Here is a 25,761-nt window from a genome sequence, read left to right as displayed (position 1 = left end):
GGTATCAAGCTGGTTCTGGAAGGTGAGTGGTGTCCCTGCTAGCCTTGATATCAGGGCTCAGGCAGCCTGGTCCCCTTTCCCTCCCCCACTGCTGCTCCCCAGAGCAGGCCCCACTGGATGCCTTCCTGACTTCTTAGACTGTGGCAGCTGTGGCAGATGTGCCTACGTGCCACATCTACTCTGAGGCCCTCCTGCCCCCCAGCATCTCCCAATCAATGCATGGTATGGAGCCTTCCATCCAGGGTTGGCCACCATGGGATCCCTAGTCATGCCACCCCAAGGAAAAGTCCCTGGACCAGGCCTTGCCATGCCATGGGGTCTGGGCATCAACCTTCCCCAACACTTCAACCCGAGAAGGTTACGGTATCTCCGGGGGAGGCAGTGCTAATGTCACTTGGGCTATCATAGCTGGGTCCCAAGTGGTCTTTGACCCTGTGCATAAACTCCAACACACTCAGCTCTACAGCAGCACAGGTGGCTTCCTTCAGGTAGCAGGTAGCCATCTGGAGACTTCCTTCTTGGATCTTCGTAGTGTGTTTCTGCCTCTGGACAGATTGTTTAAGTGCCACAACAGTGTAAGCAGTTGCCAGCCTGTCCATTTCTACCCTCCACATCAAGGGTCCCATTTGTTCCTTATATTGCTGTTGCCATCTACACACATTTCATGTGCTCTGCAGGTATACAGCCAACCATATAGGATCCAGCATCTCAGCCTCCATGACCAGGCCTCCCACATACAAATGCAGAGTCTGCAGACAAGGGAGACACCAAAGAACCTCTGGTGAGCCCCGTGTCTGGACCATTTTACCCCACCCAAGGCTGGAAACAATGCAGCTGCTCACAACCCGGCACTGACCACACCATGGAATGCCTGCATTCCACCTCCCAGCAGGGAAAACCCAGAAGCCTAGTTTCCATCTCCCTGCTGCAAGAGCCAGGATGCCTGGAAACCCAAGCATCTGGGCCTGGAGGGATAAGCCTTCTCCAATTCTCCAGGAGGCGAGGGAGGAGGAAGTGGGGCGGGGGGAGGAGGGGCTTGCTTGGGAGACTTTTTTCCATTCCCACTGCATCTTACCTGCAGCAGTGCTCTTATGTAGGTGCTCTGCCAAACAGTGCTGTGGCAATGGCACCCAGAGGTGTGCCAGCAAAAACCTACAGTTCTGACTTGGTCACACCTCAGCTGTGGGGCTTGAAAAAAGCTTTCAGTGCCTTCAGTGTCTGTTTGGGGACTGCATTGCATTCAGTGGTTCTGCATCAAAGCACTGGCCTCTCCTAGAAAAGCTATGTGACCCTGAGGGATAGGGCAGCCAGCTGTCAATTAACCAAATTTATGGTCCCATCCAATGCAACACAGACTGATAAGCCCTGAACAACAGTAGGGAGGAACAACCCTGGTGCCTCAGCTTTGTTCTAGGATACTGGCACAGAGGCTCAGAGTAGGAGTTTCAAAGGCACAGGGTCAGTGGGAGCATGAATAAATCAATATGGTCATTCTTCCACCTGGACAATCATTGAGCTAAGAGCATGCTGAATATCAGAATAGGCAACCACAGCGTTCCCCATGAGCATAACCCAACCTACTAAGGAGTCACATTACACCATTCCCTCACCTATATCACATTCAGAAGGTCAGCAGTAAAGTTTAGACGTTTAGCCAGCATGACATGGGCTGCCAGCTTCAAAGTGCTCAGAACCACAACACTTGCAATGGTATATGCCCCAGCACAAATGTGTGCTCTGGTATGGTCCAGAAGTTGTCACACTAAAAACCTCAACCTCATACTTAACAGTGCACAGAGACTGCACTAACAGACTGCACAACTTACACACACAGAGATGTACTCCTTGCACTCCAGGGCATTAGACCACATGACATAAGAAGACAGACCCCAACTGCTCCCCTGCTGCCAGGTTTCTGGGCCTGTAGAGTCCATCAGGCTGGGTAATGTGGCCCTGTGTATTGCGCTCAATTTAGATAAGGGGTGTGGTGACTAGATCATTTAGAGTAATCCAATCCAAAATCTATTCCTACAGCGTTTTATACCAACACTGAGCCCCCCATTGGGCACAACCTTAGCAGAGAAGTGTGGGGCAAGCTGAACAGACTGAGATTTGGACACAGATGCTTCACAACAACATTTTCACAAGATGAACACCTTGGACAGCCTCCTGTGTAAATGTGGTGTCCAACAAACAGCACAATACTTAACTGAAAGCTAAGATCTTTACAAATGCCTAGATAGGTCCAGTAGATGGAATCTGCACACTGAGCAATAATACCAGACAGTGGCCCATAGCTGGCTGGAAGTAAAAGGGGTGGGGAGGGAGAAGGCATATTGAGAACAGGGGTTTCACTTCACTGAGAGCCTGGGGTGAGGCCAACCCAGTGCTCAGGCACAGGAGATGAGCTGTGGCCTAGGGTAGACAACTGCCCCACAAGGTGGGGGTGAGAGGGTGCCATGACGTTCCATGGGATGTTGGCAGAATGAGACCTACCATGAGTTTCAATGGTATCTGGTACAGATGTTCATTACAGCATTCAAGTCGGATACCACATCCACCCAGGGTTATCTTGGAGTGGGATCCGCCATTTTTACAGTGCTCTATGTACCCTCAACAGCTGTTCAGTTATCACTGTAGAGCGCTTTCTAAGTGCTTACTATGCAAAAATGTAACTTCTGTACCTGGCTTATAGGTCCTAACTGCATTGATGGTTCTCTACTAAATTAATTTGCTCACTTAGTAACTTGACTCCTGCCATAGTGTAGAGGGACTGTAAAAATAAAATCCATCTTGAAGTTTTCTAAAGCATCCATTACTGTAGTGTCAAAGCCCTTAGTAAATGACTTGAAAGCCAAAGGAAACTTATTATTAGGTTATATAAATTTTACAGGAGAGCAAACTTCTTCTAGCTGCACAGGAACAGATCCTTGTTAGTCTCCCAGGTCTACCAAACCCCGATAATTCTCTTCGCCACTTTCCTCTGGCAATGACAGGTCCTCTGAAACCTGCCTAGCCTGCCTGCATCTGATATTTGTGACACCTGAATAACACATATTTTAGCAGGATTTCCAAAAGGGATAGGGAAAAGGAAGAATAAACTGACAGGAAGAGAATGCAACTGCTAGAAATCTTTCACGACATTCCCCTGTGAAAAAACTGTCACACAGCTTTACCAAACAAATCATGGAGAAAGGTGAAATATGATGAACCACTTGTAAGGGGAAAAACAAGTTTACATTTGCCCCTAAAATAATATAATTTACCTAAGAATGTAATTACATTTTCTTTTATTATAGGTTATATGATTTATTAGGTTTGTAGAAAAAAGATTTTGAAACAACAAATATATTTGCCTGGATTTTGCATGCACTGCACTGTTGGGAAGGTGGAAGCAGTAAAATAATAAAGCAATATCTAAGAACAGAAAAAAAGTATTAGCGAGTATACTGAACTTAAAAAAATGAATATAATTATTAAATATAAAAACATTCAGTATTAACAAAAAAAACTAGCTGTTTTGGCTTCGTAATCTAACAACAAATTTTGTCTGACTAAACTATTAATTTCATGCATGCCTGAAGGTTTGCCAGCTACGGGCAGGAATGTAGTACTTGCCTAACAGCACAGCAAAAAATTGAATAGTAGCTAAGGGTGATGGCCAAAGAAGTGTACTGTAATTACAGAAACTTAGACAGGATTTAGGGAGGCAGAAGGAAACTAATCCACATTAAATTTGTGCCACCAGCTGGAGGTAATATCCTTACTCTTGGAAAAGGCATCTGGGAACTTGAAAGACCATGTGATCAAGTCCTTGTATTTCATCCAAATCTGACTGCAAAGGAATGGTGGCAGTTGCTAAGTTTTCCTTGGTTATCTCCCATCAAGCCTAATTTTAAATAATTACCTCTTCAATATCTTTGATAGGTCCTAGTCATAAAGAATGACATCACCTTACTCCCCTCCCTCAAAATTAACATAGCCCATCTTCCCTACAAAAACCTTTATTTTTTCAAAAAGCTATTGCACCTCTTACTGTCCAGGGAGCCAACTATATACATTAGTTGTCTTCTCCATGCTGCTTAGAGATTCTTTTTTTCCCCCTTTAAGAAATTATAACACTTCTTGATTTTGACATATTGCTCAATACTTCATGAGAGTTTAGCCAGGAAATAAATCCACAGTTGTTTTCATGACAGCAAATTATATGCCAAAGACTGACATTTAAATGCTGAATTGTAATGGCTTGTCAGCGGAAGTGAAATGTATTTAAAAAATTAATACATGAGAGAACAATGCATCTGTCTATAAAATAATTCTGCTCACAGTAGACATGAATAGTAAATACAGTGTCAAGCTTACTGTATTCCTCAAAGCATATCTTCATGTAGTGAGAAAGACATTTGTATGAGCAGGGGATAAAATTCTCTCTTCCTCCTTCCCCCACCTAGCCACTGTGGATCTCTAATGTAATCACATGGGTTATGAAACTCCCATTGATATCGATTTGGGGGCATTTTTACATGTGCTCCAGGACATGGTGCCAGCTGCTTTAATTAGCAAGCCATGCTAATTAAAAGCGCCCGTGTGTCACGTGTATCAGCATCCCTGAGCTGAAAAAATGGTGGCGACGCACTTTGAACTAAAGCTCATCTAATGTGTTTTATTTCTAAGTGCCCCGCTGACATTTTTCAGTGTGGGGACACTAATACACGTGACACAGAAGGCTGCCAGACAGTGATAGTTTCCATGCTCTAGCAGACTCAATTAATCGAGTCTGCTCCAACACGCTGGATTTCCAGTGCACTGGAGCAGGCTTCCCACATATCTACAGGAACCTTCAAAGAGTTCCCTGTGCAGACAAAAGAAAAGCAATGAAGAGCTATGATGATGTCTGGGAAAGAAGGGTGTGCCCTCCAGCTCTTACAAGTAGATGCAACAATCACACAATTAATTTCTTTGGACTATATGCAGTCACATGATCAGAAATTAATTTACAGATTGAGGAAGTTACATGAAAGTTGTAATCAACCAAATTGTCTCTCACTAATACATAAACACACACTAGATCAGCTTGGCCAACATCATTTTCTTTTGCAAGGTCACCACTGACATAGTGCTGATGTTACTGCTTGCGTTCAAGAAGCTAAGTTGTCATTTAAAATCTCATACAGTGTAAACAAGATTCCCTCCTCATGCTGTTTTCACACTGATATAGTGCCACTGACTTCAGGAGGGTTTGTTTTTTTTTTATTTACATGGCAAAATGCTCACTTACTAGGTTTTTAAAAATCTACGATCTAGAAAAGAAAGCAAATGGTGACAAGGTAAGAAATGTAAATGGCAGTAGATTAAACAGGATTAGAGAACGTTGCGAGGGAACTACAAAAGGTATTAAGAAAGTCTGGTGAATGAATAATATGACAATATTTTAAGTTAACTGTTGACAAGTATGAGATAGTACATGCTGGAAAGAGTAATTTGAGCTGCTTATATATAATACTGAGTCCTAGATTCACATGGACAAAACAAACAAGCAAAGAAACTCAGGTATGTAGATGACAAACCTCTGCTCCATGTGTGACAGTGGTTAATAAAGCAAATAATATGATAGTGTCCATAAGGAGTAGCATAGAAAATAATATTTAAAATACTGAAGTGGCATTTTATAAGTTAGTAGAAGGCCTTCACCTGGAATACTACAGTCAGTTCTGAGTCCCTTAGTTTAAAAAAAAAAGGCAGAAAAAGAAAGGATTTGAAGTCAGGCAATGGTGTGGAAATATTTCTTTATGTGGACAGACTGGAAAGATTGGGACTACTTAACTTAGAGAGAAGAAGAGGGAACATGACAGAAGCATGCAAAAATAATCACAGACATAGGGGCAGTAATTGAGAACTTATTTTATCTCCTTTCAGAATACAAAAATGAGTGGCTATTCATTGAATAGATAAAAGTATGGATAATCCAAAGTTTAAAACTAAAAGGCAACCTACTTATTTATCTAGTCTAAGAATTCATAGATGTTCTTTCTCAGAAGAACCCGGCCCTGTTTCCCTTACAGCCCAGTTTTTCTGAATATCCCTTGAAACCCAGCCCAAGCATAGGGTCCTTTTAAAAGTAAACCCTATGCTTCATTTGACTTGGACAAGATATCACTAGGTTACCTGGCTAAGCTGAAAGGATGAAGGACTGAACGGTCTATTTATGATACAGAACAACTGAAAGGTTCTCTAAATAATGCTTAACACTGCGTTGTAGAGAAGACATTTCTGTCAGGTCACTGCTGCTTTATTTGGACAATGCTGCACTCAACAACAGTTGTGCTTCTTAAATAACAGGTCTGATGGGTCCGTGTCTACATATTTTCAACATATGCTGTATCCTGGTATACTGGCATGCACTGAAGTTGGAAAGGTTAATTTCTACCATAGTTTGGGGGAGATTAACATTTAGAGTATTTGCACGTAGCTGTGTGATTTTCTGTGAAATAAGGATTTTGAATGCCTCTGTTCACCAAAGGAAGAAATAATTTTGTGAAGGCAATGGAGGTCCCAATGATTAGAAGATATTTTTTTAACAGCTGGGACCAGTGGTCTATTCCTAGGTTTTCACAAAAGTGGAGCCCCTCTGTGAAGGGGACATGTCCAGGTGGGTATCTAATGGGAGGTACACACCTCATACTGGGCACAACCATCTGACAGCAAGACTGCAACTAATGCAAAATGAAGCCTTTGGCAGTTTGGCAGATCTTGAGGAAATGGCAGCCCACGCTGCCATTGTGAGTTCTAATTAAAAAAATATCAATTCATTGCCTTTCTGCTATAGATTCTGTTTATCAGATATCCTGATATTACTCCTTACATCACTAAAGAGGTTTAATGATTTTTAGCTGGATCACATCAAAAGTACTTTCTAATGTCACTGCCATAGGTGACTGGTAGGGGGTGCATGTGCCTCCCCTTGAAGGGGCTGGTACCACCCTGACAGCCAACACTGACACCGTCGGTAGGGCTGGTGCCCCCCTGACAGGGCTGCTGCCATTGGCAGCTTCTGTGGGCGCCCCCCCAGATTCAGGAGGCACCAGTCACTCATGGCCATTGCACTCAGCCTAGCCAAGCATATTTCCCTATTGTGGCAAAATACCTTAAAAGGGACTTGTAGTTTGGAGCTAATGCATTATATTTTTTCATAAGCCAGCATTCTTGTCTGAACTGAATTGCCCATGATCCAATGCATTCTGCCCTCTGACAGAGTACTGGAGAATCATGAACCTTCCTCAGAGTCATGGCTTCTGTGGCTTTGGTGCTGGCCATGGCTAAATTGCTGGCTACGGCAAAAAGCCTTAACTGTGCATCACTTCCTTGAATTCAAAAGCCCTATGCTGCTCGTCTGCAAGCATTTTATTTTATACACATCCTCCATTTTTCTTTGCCTTAGCTCAGAAAGGAGTTTCACTGTGTGCAGGAAAAGAGAAACTCCTCACGATAACAATCAATATAGTCACCTGTGATGGACTATGGGTTTTCCTGAAATAGTGCCGTTTTTAAATGTGTTTGGGTTGTAACAGGGTTTTTGGTTGTAGCCGTGTTGCTCTAAGGACATAGGCAGGCAAAGAACCTTGCCTGCCTATGTGTTGTAATAACATTTTATACCTCGGTTTCCCTGACTTACTTGTACACAGGAAACTATGGGTTAATAAAGTCTCTGCTAGGTCTCAGAGCTGCGTATAAACCAAACAGACAAGATGGGCTTCCAGCAACATAGGAATTGGATAGCAATGTTGCTACTTTCACACTGAGGCATTGAGGGATTGGAGGCCTCTAGGGAAGCTGAGACAGACAAGCAATGGATGGGGCAGCCTGAAAATGCAGGATGAGCTAGAGAGAATCTGAAGCAAGGGAATAGTAGGCTATTTCGAGTGCTCAGGGCTGTGTGGGCTGGACTGAGAATAAAGGGACCACTTAACCCTTTCGAGGGGACAGGATAAAAAGTAACTGCGACTGCCTACTTTGCTGTTGGGATTTTGGGGTGTACTCTGTGGGATTTTGAAAGTGGGGATGGGGAGAGGGAGCAGCCTTACCCATGCCATGAACCCTTACACCATCCTGGCTGAGATTCTCCTGCCATCACATGTGCTAAACCAGCCCTGGCTATTGCTCTTAAAGCAGCAGCAGTCAAGGACTGGGACTTCCCAACATGGACTTGCTGTTGGGATGAGGATCTCTCAAGCAATCATTCCCCTGGGGGGAATCATGACATGTGGTGGACATGGCAGTATCCCATATTGCAACCCCAGTGGTTTTTGAAGAATCATGACAGGAGATTCAGAATACAAGTTCCTCCCCAAGGCAGTGGTTTTCAACTTTTTTGACTCAAGGCACCCCTGAGAAAATACCAGCTCTTAGCTTTCATTTTTTTTACTACAGAAAAATAGAGCGATTCTTCTGCTGCAAACAACTCAGCAAGCCCACAACAGATCAGAGTGTTTCCGGCACTGTGGATTCCTATTTGAAATCTCTGGGGCTGTCTTGTGAATTATGTGTACATATTTGCACACCTAGCAGTGCTGATATCATGTGGTGACCTACAGCACCCATAAAAAGATTTCATGAATCGCTGCTTTAAGGTGAGGCTTGCAGCCACGAGAGAGGGTTAAACATTTGGAAACACAAAGAAAGCCCAGTTAATGAGACTGATGGTACAGAGTAATCAAGCTCAAAACCCTGAACCAGCTAGAGAACCAATACTGGGATAGCAGCCTGACTTGTCACCAAGGCATTACAGTGCTATTGGTGACCACACTAGCTGGAGCAGCATCCAGGCTTCCTCATGACTCTTCCCCTGACATTGGGCTACAGAGGCAGATACTGATCCAGAGAGAGAGGTTTGGGTGGAGGAGCTGCAGATGAAGCTGGAGTATGAGGGCAGTAAAAAGCAGAGGAACCATTAAGTGGAGACAAGGAAACTGAGAAGACAAGGAAATAGGGCATCTGGGGCAGTAAACTTGAGAACTGACATGTTTAGGTACATAAATCCAAAACTACTAGCCCTAGTACTAGAGGTGGTATGGAGATCTTCCTTCCTGGGTTTGAGAGAATTTTTGTTACACCAGGTTCATCTCAAGGATCAGATCCACATCCAGGCTCTTACTAGGGTCTAAGGCCCCTACAGTTCAGGGCCAAAAACACAGAACTGATAGGCTAGGTCTATGAATAATTCAAGCAGGCCCTTCTGCTCCAACTTAAGCTAACTCCTGAAGCTTACTGGAAGATGTTTCAGGGAGTACAAAAAACTGAGGAGATAATGTACATGGAAGTTATAGCCATGCCCAAGGAATATTTCCTCATATGGAGAAGATGTGCCAGAGCCTCCACCATGGAGGAAATAAGTGACCTGATGTGTTTAGGTCAATAGCTCCCCAGACTTCAAAATGTGGATGAAAAATTGAAACACTCCAGATATAACAACTGTAAGTTAATGGGCAGACAAATTTATGGACAATGGACCTGGACGTGAGAAGATGCAAAAGAGGGAGCTCCCTAAGCCAATTCCCAAATGTAGGACCAGACAGAAAGTCCCCACAAAGGAGATGTGGGCAAGCCCAAGGGGATAACCAAGCTGGGAAGTCAACCCCTGAGGAACCACAACAAGATAAAATGCAGCTTTTGTAAAAACCTTTGGCAAAAAACGGCAAATGCACCAAATTTGAATCCATTGGGTATGTTCAGGACCATGAAGTATTAACTAAGTTACCCAAGAAGACCTGACTATCAACTGGTGGGGGAACCTGGTGCCCTACCTGTGGTTCAGGGAAGGAAAAGCCCACTGTGGAAGAAGGTGGTTGGACCTCTGAGCTCAACCCCCAGGTCACAGTGTGATCTTAGAAACATCCACAGAGTACAATCTGGGTTTGCCCCAGGGGAGGTGGATGGGAAACCTGCTGAGGTGCTCTGGGAAACCAGGGAATACATAAAGTGCTGTGATTTGGAGAAGTAAAGTCTCTCTTTCTCTCAGGAGATGAGCCAGACGATAGCTCACTGAGAGGAAGGGCTGCGGCAAGCCAAGGATGGTCAGGGATCAAAAGGCGGGGGATTCAGAGTTGGAAGGAGTCAAGGTCCCCGCACTTTCGAGAAGCTATGCCTGGGCCAACTTCAGCCGAGACAGAGACCAAACAAAGCTGGAAGTCCAGAGCAAGCATCACCCTGGGGGAAATAAGTGACATCCCCTATTAGCCTATGTTGTTTTTTTATATTTGCATTTCTCTGCAGAATTAATTGAAGTAGGCCATACAAAACAACTCTTACAACAAAAGGAAAGCCAGAGACCTTAGACATTTCTCAGTCAGGTAACCGTTCTCTAAATGGGAAAACTGAAGGCAGATCTTCATCACATTTTGAAAGCTTTTTCAATCTATAAATTTGTGCCAATACTGCAAATTTCCATACATAAGAGATAAAAATAGAAGCAATCTCTTTCTATTGTTATTATATTCATTGTATCCCCCAACACTGACTTTATAGTTCTCTCCTGAGGGTTGATATCACATTCATCCTTCCAACTGAAAGACCAGCTCTCTTTGGAGCCAATATCAATCGTACCATATGCTCCCCTGGAAAGCAGAGACTGCCAACAGGTCACCGTGAATCCTGACCCAAAAGAATTAGGGCTTAATCACCAGCACATATTCCACCTCCTTTGGTTTCAATTGTGCCACTGTATAAAAGAGATGATAAATATTCAGGAACTACCATTTTGTCCAACTCTGTTCCTTTCCCTTAGTTCTTTTTATATTGATTCTTTCAACAATAGGCACTGCAATTTTACTCAAATACACAAGTTCTGCCCTAGAGCGGTTTCTTTTCCAGCTTTTGATCCGACAGCAATGGCCATCTCCTCATGAATACTAAGTTGTTTGTAAATGTCTCCTTTAAGTCATTTTAGTTATGCAGTACCCCAGGCAAACAAAACACATTCAAAGCCACTATTCCTACTCTATTCCATTACATTAATGCCATCTCCATGTGGCTGTGAGAGACTGGCTGCAACCCCACCAAGGGTCCAATTCACATCATTGTTATGCCACTCAAATATAAAACAAGATGAAAAACTTAGGTAGGAGTAAAGAGTCCAATTCCCTGTCCTGCTGCAGATTTCCTGCGTGTCACTTAGTCCCTCCAGGCTTCGTCTGTAAAATGGAGGTAATAGGGACTCTCTATTTCACAGGATATTTGTGAGGATAAATATGTTGGAAACTGCAAGATGTTTAGACTCCAGGGTAATAGGAACCATAAAAATAAAGAAAAATGGAGGGGAGTGGAAATTGGGGTAAAATATATATATTTATATTTATAAAATATAATATTTTGGGAGATATATAGAGGAATAAAACATTTCTGAATCATTCTGGCTGGGATGATATCATTGAGGACAGTCCTGCTTTGAGCAGGGGGTTGGACTAGATGACCTCCTGAGGTCCCTTCCAACCCTAATTTTCTGTTATTCTATGATTTTTAGGGTTATGTTATTCAAATCAGGTGGGACATTAACACACACCCCCGCCCCCACTGTACCATTTTGGCTGCTTTCATCATATTTGCCTAGGTAGCCATGAACCTCTCATCTGGAATCCTGTGAACGGGAAGCTGTCAAACACCATGTTGTTTTTTTTCTAAGCGGGGCCCAGCACAAGTTTTGCTGGTGCCTCCATGTATGGTAAATTGCAGAAGCTCAAAAGAAAAAGGCAAAAACTTTACCCTCCTAAACCGCCTTTTATAAAATAACCGATCAATATTTCTTGAAAGCTTTAAAGGTAAAACCTAACCCCATATACATTAATGGGAGTGTAGCCACTGGTTCCAATGAGACTAAAATTTCACACACAATCTTTTTTTTTAATGTAAAATTGAAAGGAAGGTATGATGCTATTGGTGAAATGAGCAATTACACTATGGAATAAATAAGCTGGCCATAAAGAAATAGCATGTCTAAGACTAACAGTTACATGACATATCATTTGGCATAGCCAAGCTGAATACCAAAGCCTCCCATCTTTAGTGGCTATAGCACCTTTTAATGAAAAGTAAGACAGCATGCAGATTTCTAGGCAGATGGAATGCCAGTTTCCAGTAACTCAGTGTCCAGAAGATTAAGAGACAAATTATCGATACCTTTCCACAGCTGGATTGCAGTTAATCTTGGGGTGCCAAAATAGGATTTGACAGGGATCCATGGCAGATTCTCTTTTAGTGTTAAACTTCTTTGTACGTTTCCACAGCATCATCATTTCAGCAAAATCAGCCCATCTGCTTCACTACCCAAACCAGGAGGTGCTGCTCTTTTTTTCCACCCATTAAATCACAAAAACAAGATGTATGAAAAATTCATAATGAGCTTCCGTGGTGAGACAGACAAAGTGAGGAAACAAAAAAGTTCCAGGCAAAACCTCCACATGAAATCCTGAAATTACATTGGGACCTCATAGAATCCCATTGTGAATAACTATAACAGGACCCCCAGAAATGTAGCCCTAGTTAATATTTTTCTTACTTGCAAATATGATTTCAGGCAGCTTCACTTGTACAGAAAGTCAATCTATATTTCTACAGACCAAATGACATGAGGGTAAATCTGTAGGCTCAGGATTCAATTATGTTACACTGCAATAAGTAGAATTAAGGAGGAAGTGTCTAGTGGGTAAAGCATGGGGCTGGGTTCTATTTCTGGCTCTGTCACTAATGGCTTGTGTGACCTTGACAAGTCAGAAACTATTTGCAACTTAGTTTATCCCCCAAACAAAAGGATATCACACTGCTTCAGTACAACAGAGGGTCTTGTGAGGCTTTATCAAGGGATGTGCACAAAGAGCTTTGAGACTTTTGGATGAAAAAGCAAAAGTATTAATTATTATTATTATAAGAATAATTTTCATGGAAAACAAGGCAGTTATTCCAAGGATGTGCTGTACGATTTTCTCATGAGACTACAATAGCCATCATGCACAGAATAATAAGGATTTTTGTGCTCGCGTGAAAAGCAACATCCCTGAAAATATTTCCATTACTCTAAGACTTGAGGGACTGAGTTTGACCAATTTAAAATGTCACTGTTAAAGGAACCCTTTCCATGCATTGCCTGATGCCGTTAGAGGAGGGGCACCTAGTCCCGACCACATACCTTCTCTCCTACTCACTCACACACAGAAATGAGGAAGTGAAGGTATTTAGGGGCAACCCATGGCTGTTCTCAAACACACCAGAGATGGAGGCCTCAAGAGAAGCCCCAGGGAAGATACCCTTGGAATAGCTTCACCAATATATTTCTAAGACTAGTGCTTGCAAACAGGATGTACTGAAGAGCAAGTTTGGTCATAGGCTAAGAGTCTGTCATACTGGAAGTTAAAAACACTGGATGAAACACTGGCCAATTGAAGAAAATGGCAAAATCCTATGGCTTCACTAGAGGCAGGATTTTCCCCATCATCTCTGACTTGTTAACCAAGCAATTCTGGTAAAGAAGTCATTCAAAACAAGAACCCAGAAATGCCATTTTTATAATTCTATCCTAAGCTTGAATTCATTTTCTCTCTAAAACTAACAACTTGAATATATAGCCCTGGAACCTTGAGAAAGATCCATTATGGATAGTGAATTAATATAAGATCAATACTTATCAGATGCATACATGTAGCTTATTAGCACTGCACTTAGTTATTGTGAGAAACTGAAAGATAAAAATTACTTTCATCACTGTTATATAATGTATTAAAACCATGTAATGACTTATCTAAAATATTTCAGCAACTAAAGTAGGAAATGAAATTCTGGAGTAATTCTGCACTCTGACAATTTACTATGAAATTTAATTTCATCCAATGATCCCTAAATCTCTTATTTTATAGCAAGTATAGCATTACCAGTACCTTGAAGAATGTAAACAAATAAATAACTATACAGTGCATTAATATAATCATAATACGTCTAGACATGCAGAATTTAAATCCATTAACCAGCATGACAACAAAGCAAGTAAGGAAACTTGCTCTATCCCTATCTCTGATTTCATTTCAAATCAGTAACTTTTTTTGAGCGATGCATGAAGCAAGTCAGTCACAGACATACATGCCTAATGAACCTGTATAAAGTCCAGAGGAAACATATGCAATGCAATGATTAATTATTCAGATTATTAATTAATTCAGTACAGAAGATGCCAACTGCAAAGAAAACTCTGCATTGGCAAGTACAATAGACATAAAAGAAAATCTCAGCATATTTATTCTCATTCCAAGATTTTCAACTTTCTGGGATTGAGAGTCCTAAACTCCAGTAGTGAAATTATTGCCTGCTGTCTTTCCTGCAATACTTATTCTATGCAAAAAAAAAATCTGGTACTTTGGGTTTACAAAGCTGATGTTTTAGTAATGCAAATAATGGCTCTGATTTTTAAAAAAGTCTCAACTTAGCCTCTAATTTTCTGCCTGCATTTTTTTTTTTTTTTACTCACCATTAAATTGCAAGAGCAATTCACTGCTTTTTAGCATTTAACTACCTTGTTTGTCAGTCACTGATGTGATATGGAGCAGTGGTGGTTTTGTGGATATTTTTTTGCAGAGGCAAAACTACACTCAAAAAAAAAAATCAAAGCTGTCTAAAATAACTAAAATAAATAATGATGATAAAAAAAGAAAAGCAGCTTACCCTCTAATTCATATTTCTGAATTGGAATCCTCTTATGGTACCATAAGACACTAACAGAGCGCCAACACCCTGATCTATCATTCCCTTTTCCAAAATAGCTACCTTGCTCAATCACCAACTTCAAGAGAGAATTTTTTTTGCTTATTCCCTACCCTTTGACATGTCCAATTTCATTGGCCTCTCCAAGAGTAATAATTCCTTCTGGCATAGATCTTGTGTGTTCAGTGGAACATACAAGGATTCACACCCATCAAACTGGCACCCAGACAAAGTTAAAGCTTTTTGGATTGCTAATTATTCAGAATTGCATTGTCTTTATAGGTACTCTACCTATTTCAAAACGTGTTCTTATCATTGCAACTGAATTTTGTTTTGCTTTAAATTTTCTGAATCATGGTAGACAAAACAGAACACCAAAACCAAAACCACAAGAGCAAATTTAAAAAACGCATACAGCAATTGATCTTATCTGGCTCACCCACTGCTAGGGGCACTGGATAGAGAGGGCATGTAGGGTCTCCACGGACCCCCATGGGCAGGGCATGCTTGGACAGGCAGATGCGATGGAGCTGTGGGTGGGTGGGGAACGGCATCCAAGAGTGGGACAGGCAGGATGGGCCAAAGCCAGAGCCTAGGCCAGGACTAGGATTGCAGGGTGGTGACAGCAAGGCTGTAGCCTGGGGCAGAGCCACAATCTGCTCCCTCCATACCACCACCCTACAATCCCAGCCCTGGCTCTGGCCTGCCACTCTCGCTCCCAGACGCTGTTCCCCACCCACCAGCAGCCCCATCCCGTTCGCCCAGTTAAGCATGCCCTGCCCACAGGGGTCCCAGGCCAGTCTCTGTGGAGACCCCAGCTGCCCACCCTCCTGCTCTGTCCAGCACCCCCAGTGGTGGGTGCAGGGTGGACAGGCTGGGGGTACTACACAGAGGGGCTGGAGCCAGGTCTGAGGGCAACAGACACTAGTGGAAGCAGCCAGAATGAGCCAGCTCTGCAGGGCTTTTCAGGAAGCATAATCCAGCTGCTGCATTGCCACCACCCACCGTGCATCTGGAGGTGGTGGGACAAGCTGCATGCACCACGGCCCAGGCTGCTCCCCATGCTTGGGTTGGGCAGCACTGAGGGACCCATCGCAGGCCACACAGACTCCCTTGGCAGGCTGGATCTGGCCTGCAAACTATATTTTGCCCACCCTGGTCTAGTCAGAGATGATCCTGCCTTGGAGCAGTGGGCTGGACTAGATAACCTCATGAGGTTCTTTCTAGCCCTACTTTACTATCATTCTACTTGATACTGTCTATCCAACAGATGCCAAATGGTGTTCAGGAGTCCTTATACTCAGGAGGTGAGAGGACTTAAGCCTCAGGTCTAGCTGGAATTACTATTTTAGACTGACCTCTGCTCTGTTCAGACTGTGGCAAAACAAAGTCTATTTGGATTGAAAGGAAGGAACTAATTCAATACAAGAATATCAGTGCCAGCTTTGCAGAGGTTTTCAATTGCAGGTTGTCAGTGGTGTCAGAAATTTAAGTTAGGATGATCAAAACATAATATAACACATTTTTTGCCTCTCTTGAGAATGTACTAATATATTCATTGAGAATTAGTTAAATGATGTTTAGCTCGTTCACAAACTAGACTCAATCCCTTCCTGATTTTTACAAATATAATTATTACCCATAAGTATTTGATAAACAATTTAAGTGAATACTTTTTGTCAACTTCTCTGTTCACTTTTTGTCACTCATTAGGAGTGACAGGTCACCTCAGTCACATATAGCTCCCAAATTCTCTAATTTGGGATAACACCTTAAGTGGGGCCTCAACACATGTAAAGTGAAGCGCACATGTTCCACTACTTTGCTGACTAAAAGATGGACTGCTGAATCGGGCCCTATTTGGATGCTAATCTTGAGTTGGAAAGTAATGAATCATAAACAGCATGGGGTTGCAAATTCTGGTCCTTGTAAGGGGAAATGCAGCTAGTCAGGTCATTAAGGCTCGACTCTAAAGAAAGGGAAAGTATGGGAGATTCTGGGAGGAAAACAAGGATAAGGGAAGAGGTGTAGTTTCTCCAGGGTCATATGAAACAAGTGTATTGTGACAGCACCAGCTATATAAAAAAGGGGCTGCTTGTACTCAGTAGCTGACAGGAGCTTAGAAGAGAAACATGTGAGAGGCAAGAGAGGAAGCCCAGATTAAGAAGAAAGGCCTGGAATAGTGAGGCCACCTGGGTAGCGAAAGCCAGAGGAGTGAAACATAGGTGCCTATGGAGTCTGTGTGATGATTCACAATCTAGGGCTACTAGACTGGAACTAGGTTCTTCTGGACTTCTGCTGCACCTAGTGTGAACAAGCTGACAGTGGTCAGGAAGGGGACTCCTGAACCCAGTGAACAGCTAGAAAACCAGGTTGGTCAAACTGTCTGTTCCACTGGTTCCTTAGAAGGTGAAGACATTTTTGAAAGGCTGAGCCACAAAGCTGGCCCCCAAACCGCTCGAGAGAATGAAACTCAGGTAACAGGCATGGGATATAATGAAAGATGCTGTATCCCAATATAAGGCATTTATCTTACTTGGATGTTTGTCCTGTTGTTCAAATGTGAAAACAATGAGCATATATCAAAAGGGGAAAGATTATATTTGAACCAAGTAATCTTTCAGCACTTAAAATGTATATCTTGTTTTAAACATGATTGGCAGTGTTATACCAAAAAAATATACTGAATGTAACAAGCAGCTGGATGTAAGCTAATGGAGCCTGATAATACTCATTCAGTTAAAAGGTTTGATTCTTTACGTTCCATGTCTCTTAATGTAATGAAATGATGAACAGAACTGAGTGTTGTAATTCACCTGGCCAAGACTCATCAGGTCACCTGAAAATGCTGAGCAGAATTTAGAGGAAATCTCTTCCAAATGTTAAAGCAGTTCCCAGAAACACTCAGGAAGCATAAAGCATCTACAGTTATCAACCCCTTCAAGCACTTAATATAGGAGCAGGCTAACCCAGGGTATGCTCCTTGGCTTTCCTTAAATAATACAAACTACAGCACAATAGAGACCGAGCTTATTCTTTCAGGCATTTCCACCTACCTACCTACAACTCAATTATTTTATAATGTTGAAGGCCAATTGCGTCATGCTGAATCTTTCTTTTCAAAGATACCACTGTAATGGACCTCACAAAAACTATACACCAGGGAATCTACTCAGTTACATGCCCACAAATTCATGCATAACACATTTTGCTATGTGTATATGTGCTGGTTTGTACAACGTAGCCATTGATGGATCAAGCTGAATGTAGAGGTAACATTAAACAGCCTTGCCAAAGACCTCCACAGTAAAGGGCTCATCTTGCAAATATGTCAGCAAAAAACAGAACACAAGATTTTTTTTCCCCTGGAAAATTATTTGAAGATGAAGGAAGGCAATTTGGCATAACATATAATGGTGTCCTTGGCCATGACAGGAAAACAACTGCAGTGTTTAAAGGTTGAGGTGCAAGGACAATCTCATAAAATGCGGTACACAACTCCTGATCCATTTCAACACAAGGAGAAGTGCACAAAATGAGAATAACTGGATGCTGTCTTTGATTGGATGTGAACTTACATCTGTACAAGTATACCACTGTCATATAGGTCACCCTTCAGTAGGACAGATTCTTAACATTTGGGGAACGAATGGTGGGACAATTCCAAGAACTAGAAGATCATCATCTAGAAGCTAAGCATCATCTTAATTTGACAATGCTATGCTCAAATATATAAATGCAGAAATAAGGGCACCTGATATGGGGTGCAGCAGCTCATTATATAATTTTGTCCCTTTTCACTAAAGACATTCTTTCAGAAGTCAAACAGAAGTTGTTCCTTTATTTCAATCTTTAAATTTAAAAATAGCTAATATTAAAAAAATGGTTTCAACCACTTAGTTTCTATTTTCTATGCTTCAGTTGTTTTAGAATAGTTATCCTGCTTGTGTTTTCTATGTCTCTACAGTGCCTTTTACAGAGTAAGGACTTGTAATATTCCCCTGCTTAATCTTTTTCCCCAAGCCTGTCCCTTATCCCCCCACTGATTTGGGGCTTTGAAAATATGCGATCATCAGCTTCATTGTAGAAACTATATGTTTTTATATAAATTCATTATAAAAAGTAGGCTTAAAAGTAGTCTTCATTTAACAACTCTGGACTGAATAATTCTTTATGCCAGAGGCTTCCTTTATGATATCTCTTTTTTCCTGATAAAACCTGTTGCTATGGCAGTTGCAGTTCCACCATGGTTAATTATTAGCCTCTCAAATCATAGTCAGAAACTCCTTTAGGAAACTAATATAAGTCTTTTTTGGTATAGTAAATTAAAAAATTGCCACCACTTTCTGATTACTTATAGTTTGTACCGAAGTGATAATTTTTATCTTTTCTATTTGAATTTTACTGAATTTTAATTAAGTCCATCCAAAATACCATCCATGTTTCTGATAAATTCACAGTCATTTAAAATAAACTGACCATCATCTTTTCTGGATTCTAGCAAGGAACCAAGCATGGGCAATTTCTTTGTCTGTATGGCCAAGTACAGACAGTCAAAAAGCCCAAGGCTGAATCAATTCAGCCTTTGCACAGATTAAACTGAAACAGAAGTGAAGAGACATTTACCTTTGATTCAGGGAATGCAGCCACACACCTGCAGTGGCTCAGGCCAGAAGCCAGGGGGCACTAGAGCGTGGCTCTCTGGCTGTGACTTCACTTACTCTTCCTATTGCCCCCAAGGTTTTGCAATCTAGAATTACAGCAGCAGGACTCTGCAGGATTGCTCATCACTTCCCCTTCCTGCTTCCAGGTGCCTCTGGGATTTGTAGTCCACAGTTGCAGCCAGCAGTAAGTTTGAGGTGGGAAAGGAGAGTTTAGCCCTCCTCCCTGGCCCCAGACTACAGCCAGGGTTTGCCGGGCTGGGGCGGGGGACTGGAGTGTCCCCTCTGTAGACTGGGCTGCATTCCCAGTCGGACTTGCCCCCGCCCTCTGCCCCCTTGCCAGCCAGCCCTCACTGCTCCAGCTAGGGAGCAGAGGGGCAGGGCTAGCCCTGCTCTCTGGAGCAGATAGCATAGTCCAGCCCAGGGCTGGAAAGCATGCTGGGGGCCTGATTTAACTTGAACTAGGAAGGTGCATGGGACAGAAATTTCATAATCCAGTTCGACCCAAATCAGTTAAGACTGATACTACATTCAACCAGGTTTATTGTAACCTGGTTTCAGCCATTTTGAAACTGGTTTATGTGCACTGAGCTTCTGTTCTGTTCTGTTCCAGGTTTAAACCAGTTTCTGATCACTTAAGCCAGTTTGTGTGTATCTTCTGTCCCTAGCCTATGTGTCATCCACTTGCTGCCTATGTGAAGGAACTGTTTGGACAAAAGAAAAAAAGACATGTTTTAAGCCCAGTTAACCAAATAGATGTGAATAATTTGGGCATGTTGGTGCATTACAATTTAATAATGGAAGCTAAACGGAATATTTACCATACCTTTTGCATTTCACAGGGTAATTTTTCTTTTGTCTCCCACAGATTGACTTGTAAAGAGGACTGAGAAGAACACTGATAAGTCCTTCCATCTTCTTCAGGCAGGAGCAGACCTAGGAGGTGGGAGGGGCGGGGGATGCACTAGTGCACTTGAACCACACCTTTGATTCCTGCTTCATCCAAAGTTTAAAGCTAACTGCACAGCAGTGGCAGCCACATTTCTATTTGGCCAGCAGCAAGGGAGTCAGTTGAGTTCATGGATCATTATCATTCGCTGGCTTCCTTCTGAATTCTTCATTCTGCAAGTATGAATGACCCTCTTTCCTTTTAGGTTGTCTTTAATGGTTCCACTACTCTAGCTATCCTTATGTCTGCAATGCTGCTATATGTTACCTGCTCCTAGTACTGTAGCTTCTGTTTCACAGCCCTGCAGACTTTTATTTATTTATTTATTTATTAACTCTAGCTGAAAAATGAAAGATGTAGAAATATTAGCTCAGGTGAACATTAGCTCAGGTGTGGAAAATCACTTTCAGTGAAGCACTGGAGGCACTGTCAAGATGCTCAAGAAGGCTTGATTTGGTTTTATGGAATGTGAAAAAGATGTACAGTTAACTGACTACAGAAATGTAGTTAAATGACTACAGAACTAATAAAACAACATATTTTGATTATTCTTGCCTTGGTTGTTTTGTTTTTATATATAACATATGTAACAAATTAATGCACATTCCAATTGTTTCTTTTCTTCAATCTTAAATTGAATTATATAGCTCTAGGCCCCAGTGTATTAGTAAAGCTTCTAGTTTCTTTCTAACCGGAGAAAAATGTTTATTGTGTTACACATAATGATGCATCACACCATCTACATCCCCCTTTTCAAAATTCTAGATCCACTGGTATCTTCAGGGGATGCACAAGCTTAACCATCCTCCCTCCCAGCTTACATCCAGTTGATCTTTTACAATGCTCAGTGTTGGTCTGCAGTAGCTTACATTTGAGCTACATTTTCTTGTCTGCTCTAACTTTGGGAATGAAAACATTTTACCATCTCTTTATGGATTACAGAAGTATCCATTTTATAACATGCTTCATAAGGACCTGTTGTGTTTCAGCAACCAAAAAGTGGACTTTTATTCCACCAGTACTCAAATTCATAAAACCACTCCACCAATACTCAATTCATAAAACCAGCTTCAGAAAAATGTCATAATAGGCATTGCTAGAAACCTGATTGAATCCAAGGACAATATACATGAAAATCCTATAAGCAGATGACATCTGAAAGCCAAGTGATTATTGTACTGTAGAAAATCATGTAATTCTGCTTCCCTCCATCTATGAGGCCTTGCTAGCAGCTCGTATAGACAAACATGGGTGTATCTTTGGACACCATGGCTAAACAGACCACATGAATTGCACTCATGAAACTTTTGTTCAGTTTAAGGCCAAAATCCTTTATTAAGAAGATTAACACAAACAATATGATTCATCTAGTCTTCTGTTGTACACTTTCCTAATGCAGCATATATCACTGAGGATTTACACTATATTTTACTGTGTTCTATTGCAAAAGAACCTACAAACTTCAATTTGTCCTTCACTTTGATAGTAGGCATCACTTGGAAATAAGTAGCAACAAAACAGCAAAGAAAAATGAGGATGGAAGTTTTCTTAGCAACAAAGAAATAGAGGTAGGTGTGTTACAAGCAGAAGAAAACAAGGAGGAAAGTAATACCAACAGAACAAAACTTCAGGAAGAGTAGAAAAAAAAAAAGAAAGATCTGACCCATTGTAAAAATATAAAAAATGCAAGAATACTAGAAAAATCACTCAAGAAACAAAAATCCCAATTGACTATATATCTAATGCAGCTGCTAACAAAGGTTTTATTTATCCCAGAATTATTATTCCGTAAATTACTATATAGTCTTTGCAGAAACACCCCTGTAGGTGTTTCTTGACAATAATTAATATAGTGCAGTTTGAACTTGCTTTCTATGGTAGATGTGGCTTCATCTGAAGTGGAGCTAGCCAGCTCTGCTACTTAAGAACAAAGCAAAACTAGCACAACTTTGAAAATGAGCTTTTACAGTTAGATTTTCCCTTCTGTGAGACATTCCAGACTGTTCACATACACCATCATATCTGTAGTACTACATGAAAGGGTCATGGTACTTTTTACAGAGTTCAATGAAAAGCAGCACTAATCTTGCACTAATCATCCATGGATGATTATATATAAACTATTGGCTGGACACATTAACCTTGATGACTCCAGTAAGAAACAAAAACTTCCTCTGAACATCATTGGAAAAGTGATGGATAGGTCAATCAAATGCTAATAAAACTAATCTTGGAGGACTGTCATTGTAGGGGTTGCATTTAAAATATTTTTACTGAGCTGAACATTTGATCAGCTGTACTGTATCTGTATGGTATTACTTTTTTTGCTCAGTAAATACTTCAGCACTTGTGAAGATTTCTGAGAATAGAGTTTTCTGTCTATCTGTTGTAGCCATTTTTACAGACGGATGCCAGACTGCAGGCCTTCCATGCCAAGAACACGGCATCAAAGTTCAAGCATACATGATAGCATGTAAACAGATTAACATTTTTGTGTCCATGCACAGTGCTCCTAAGCGTATTCTAATAGTGAAACACTAATAACTTTCTTTTCATTCCCAACCATGTGTTTAGTGGGTGAATCCTTCATGCCCCTTCATGAGGGTAAAAGCAGAACAAGAGAAAAAAGTGAGTTTTGGGTGGATGGCAGGCCACAGATAGCAGAGATCCCAGAGAGATGTTGAATCAGAACAAGCTTCTTGATTAAAGATAGTGCCCTGCACAGGAGCTGGGGGACAACAGGTAAATCAGAGGTAAGCAGGAGGTCCGTGCTTCATATACATTTGCTGGCCCCATGTCCTTCAGTGGTTTGGGAGATTAAATATCTCTAGATATCTGGCTGCACAGTTGTCTTATTCACAGCTGAGGAAAAATTTCCATTTCTCCAGCTTTTACAAAGTTTTTGTGAAAAGAAAAACCCTGGAGGCAATCTGGGGTGCTCTAAATCAGTATCACTCATTCCCTGACTCGTGCTCACTGCAGTAAAATGGGCAGTAGCTAGACAGGAAATAAACCCTCAAGCTATTTTTGAATCCTCCAGATGAAAGCCTATAAACTGGTGAGGGTGCACAGTAAGTTATTCCAATAATTTAAAATAAAAATGTAAAAATACAAGGCCTTGCATCTTTTCCATCTGCCAACACCACAAAAGTTTTTTTGCTTGTAGAAGTTTTTTCCAAGTTGCCATCCCTGATTTTGCTCCAAGTTTTGTTTTGTTGCTTTCGATTAAGCCATTTAGAGACCCAGATCTTTCTCTCTCAACTTTTCCATCACCTTGATGTCATCTTAGGGATTAAGGCATGGTAGAGATGCACTTTACTGACTAAATCAGAGATGCAAAAGCTTTCATAAGCCTAAACCCATAGGGTACGTCCAGACAAATGCAGAAGTGTGGTGCCACATGTGCAGATGTTCCCCATGCTACTAAATTGCAGTGTGGGGTGGGGGAGGCAATTTTTGACACCAGGAGATTCTGGGTTCAAAAAAATCTGATGGTTAAATAAAGCAGGGTGGCACACATGGCAGAGGTGTACACCACCCAAAACTGGAGCTTGGCTGGCTGAAGCCATGCTCCAGCTGCAGGACTGCTGTACCTGCAGCTACTGGAGGCCTCCAGCACCCCAGGTAGGACTGCTGGTGCCAACACAGTTGCTGGCCCTAGCCTCCTCTACCCCACCCAGGGCAACATACTATGTGCTAGAGGGCATGTGGTCTGGGCATTCCCCAAGTACAAGTAGCAGTGACACACATTGTGCCACTGCTGTTTGTCCCCAGGTAAATGCATGTTCCTGCTCATGGGGATGTGCCCATAAGATGCATCTCATAAATTGCATCTGCTTGACTTCAGGCTAAGAGCTGACCATCTCTGTCTGCATAGGGATTAAGGCAGTGAAGGTTCACTAATAACTGCAAAAAAACATTTAGCAGCTAGATTTAGCTGCTAAATGGAGCAGCTAAAAAAGGTGGAGGGGGAATTTATTAGGAAATTAGGAATTTCTCCTAGCTGGTAAAAAACAAAATCCTAGTAAACTGTAGGCCTCATACTTCCATCCTCCAATGTGTTGCAGTGTACTGCTGTGCTGCATTTTCTCACATACAATGCACCACAGAATAAGATAGGCACCTTGCTTTTGAAAGGCAAAAAGAAGAAAAAAAAATGTTTTTCCTTGTAGTAAGTAACTAGAAAAACAGTGAGGAAGCTGAGCCAGCTCACTGTTCTTCTCCCTGTGGATCAACCCATACTTTCCTTTCACTTTTGCCGATACCATTTATCTCATAATATGCACCCCAATTTTTGGTTTTTGGAAAAAAAGATGTGCATTACATGTAAAGGGGAAAACATGGTATATACACTTGCCAAAATTACCCTTCCATCCTGTTGATTTACACCGGCAGGAACACCTACACACATACAAGCACAATAAGGGGTGTGGACATGAAATTGTGAACACGCCAAATTACAAGTCCTGAAGTGATGAACCTAAGGAAAAGGCAGAAACAATGGGAGAAATCTCTTCTTAACTCATTATTAGTAGTCACTTTGGGAAGAACAAATGGATATTGGTGATGTAACTCTCCAGCTTCTTTCTGAGGGAAGAAATGCTAAGATGCAATCATGTACTGATGTCCAGGTACTGAATTAAGTGAAAAGCATGCCAAAAATATCATAACTCACAATACGGTTTTGAAATGTTATTTTTGTCAAAATGCTTCAAATCACAAAAAGGTAAATATTCAGTCCATCCTCAACAGGTACATGAGGTCTTAGTCAAATGTGCACACTTCTCACCCCCCTTTTTACTGTACCTCTTTGTGAGAGCTTTTCTAAGATGATCCGTAGATGCTGAAGAATGGGGGGTGAAACTTCGTATTTATATACGTCTATCACCGGCACCCGTTGACATCTCCCAAACACTCCATCTACAGGAGAAGGGGATAAGAAAAAAGATGTATTTAATTTCTGAAAGAGAGAAACACACGACAACCTATGAATTTTCAAAAGGTCCTAATTATATGATGCAGGAACCCTTTAGAACACAGCTTTAAAAAGTCATCAAAGGACTAAAGGAATTTTGAAGTAGTCATGTGGCACTGCGTTTTCTATCCAAATAAATAGTGCTAGAAGACCATTAACCTGAGGAAGGAGGGAAGAGAAGATCTATTGTATGTTAGAGAACTTAGGAGTCTGCTTTATTTATTTATTAAGTAATTTCAGACTTATGGCTTCCACACTATTTGATATAAGGCTTCTTTTCTTGCAACTCAGTGTGAAAAAAAATTAATGTTCACTGCAGAGTATGTTGCAGATGAAAAGCAGAGCACCCAGAAAATATAAATATTAATTTGAAAGAACTCTGAGGATTTGTTGGAATATTTTTTAATGCAGGAGCTGTGTGTTAGGCATTGGTAAATGAG

At 41.5% G+C, this 25,761-nt stretch overlaps 1 protein-coding gene across 1 annotated transcript in view; it reads right to left on the bottom strand.

Annotated features, from left to right (window-relative positions):
• The window catches only part of PTPRN2 (protein tyrosine phosphatase receptor type N2), a 1,024,661-nt gene that overhangs the window by 700,131 nt on the left and 298,769 nt on the right, over nucleotides 1–25,761 (bottom strand). The window contains exon 3 of the mRNA XM_019498778.2: nucleotides 25,153–25,266. Within this exon, the coding sequence (XP_019354323.2) occupies nucleotides 25,153–25,266 (114 nt within the window). The remainder of the gene's footprint in view (nucleotides 1–25,152; nucleotides 25,267–25,761) is intronic.

This window comes from Alligator mississippiensis, chromosome 5 (genome assembly GCF_030867095.1).
Source record: "Alligator mississippiensis isolate rAllMis1 chromosome 5, rAllMis1, whole genome shotgun sequence".
Taxonomy (NCBI): domain Eukaryota; kingdom Metazoa; phylum Chordata; order Crocodylia; family Alligatoridae; genus Alligator; species Alligator mississippiensis.
This window is presented reverse-complemented; position numbering and strand designations above follow the sequence as displayed.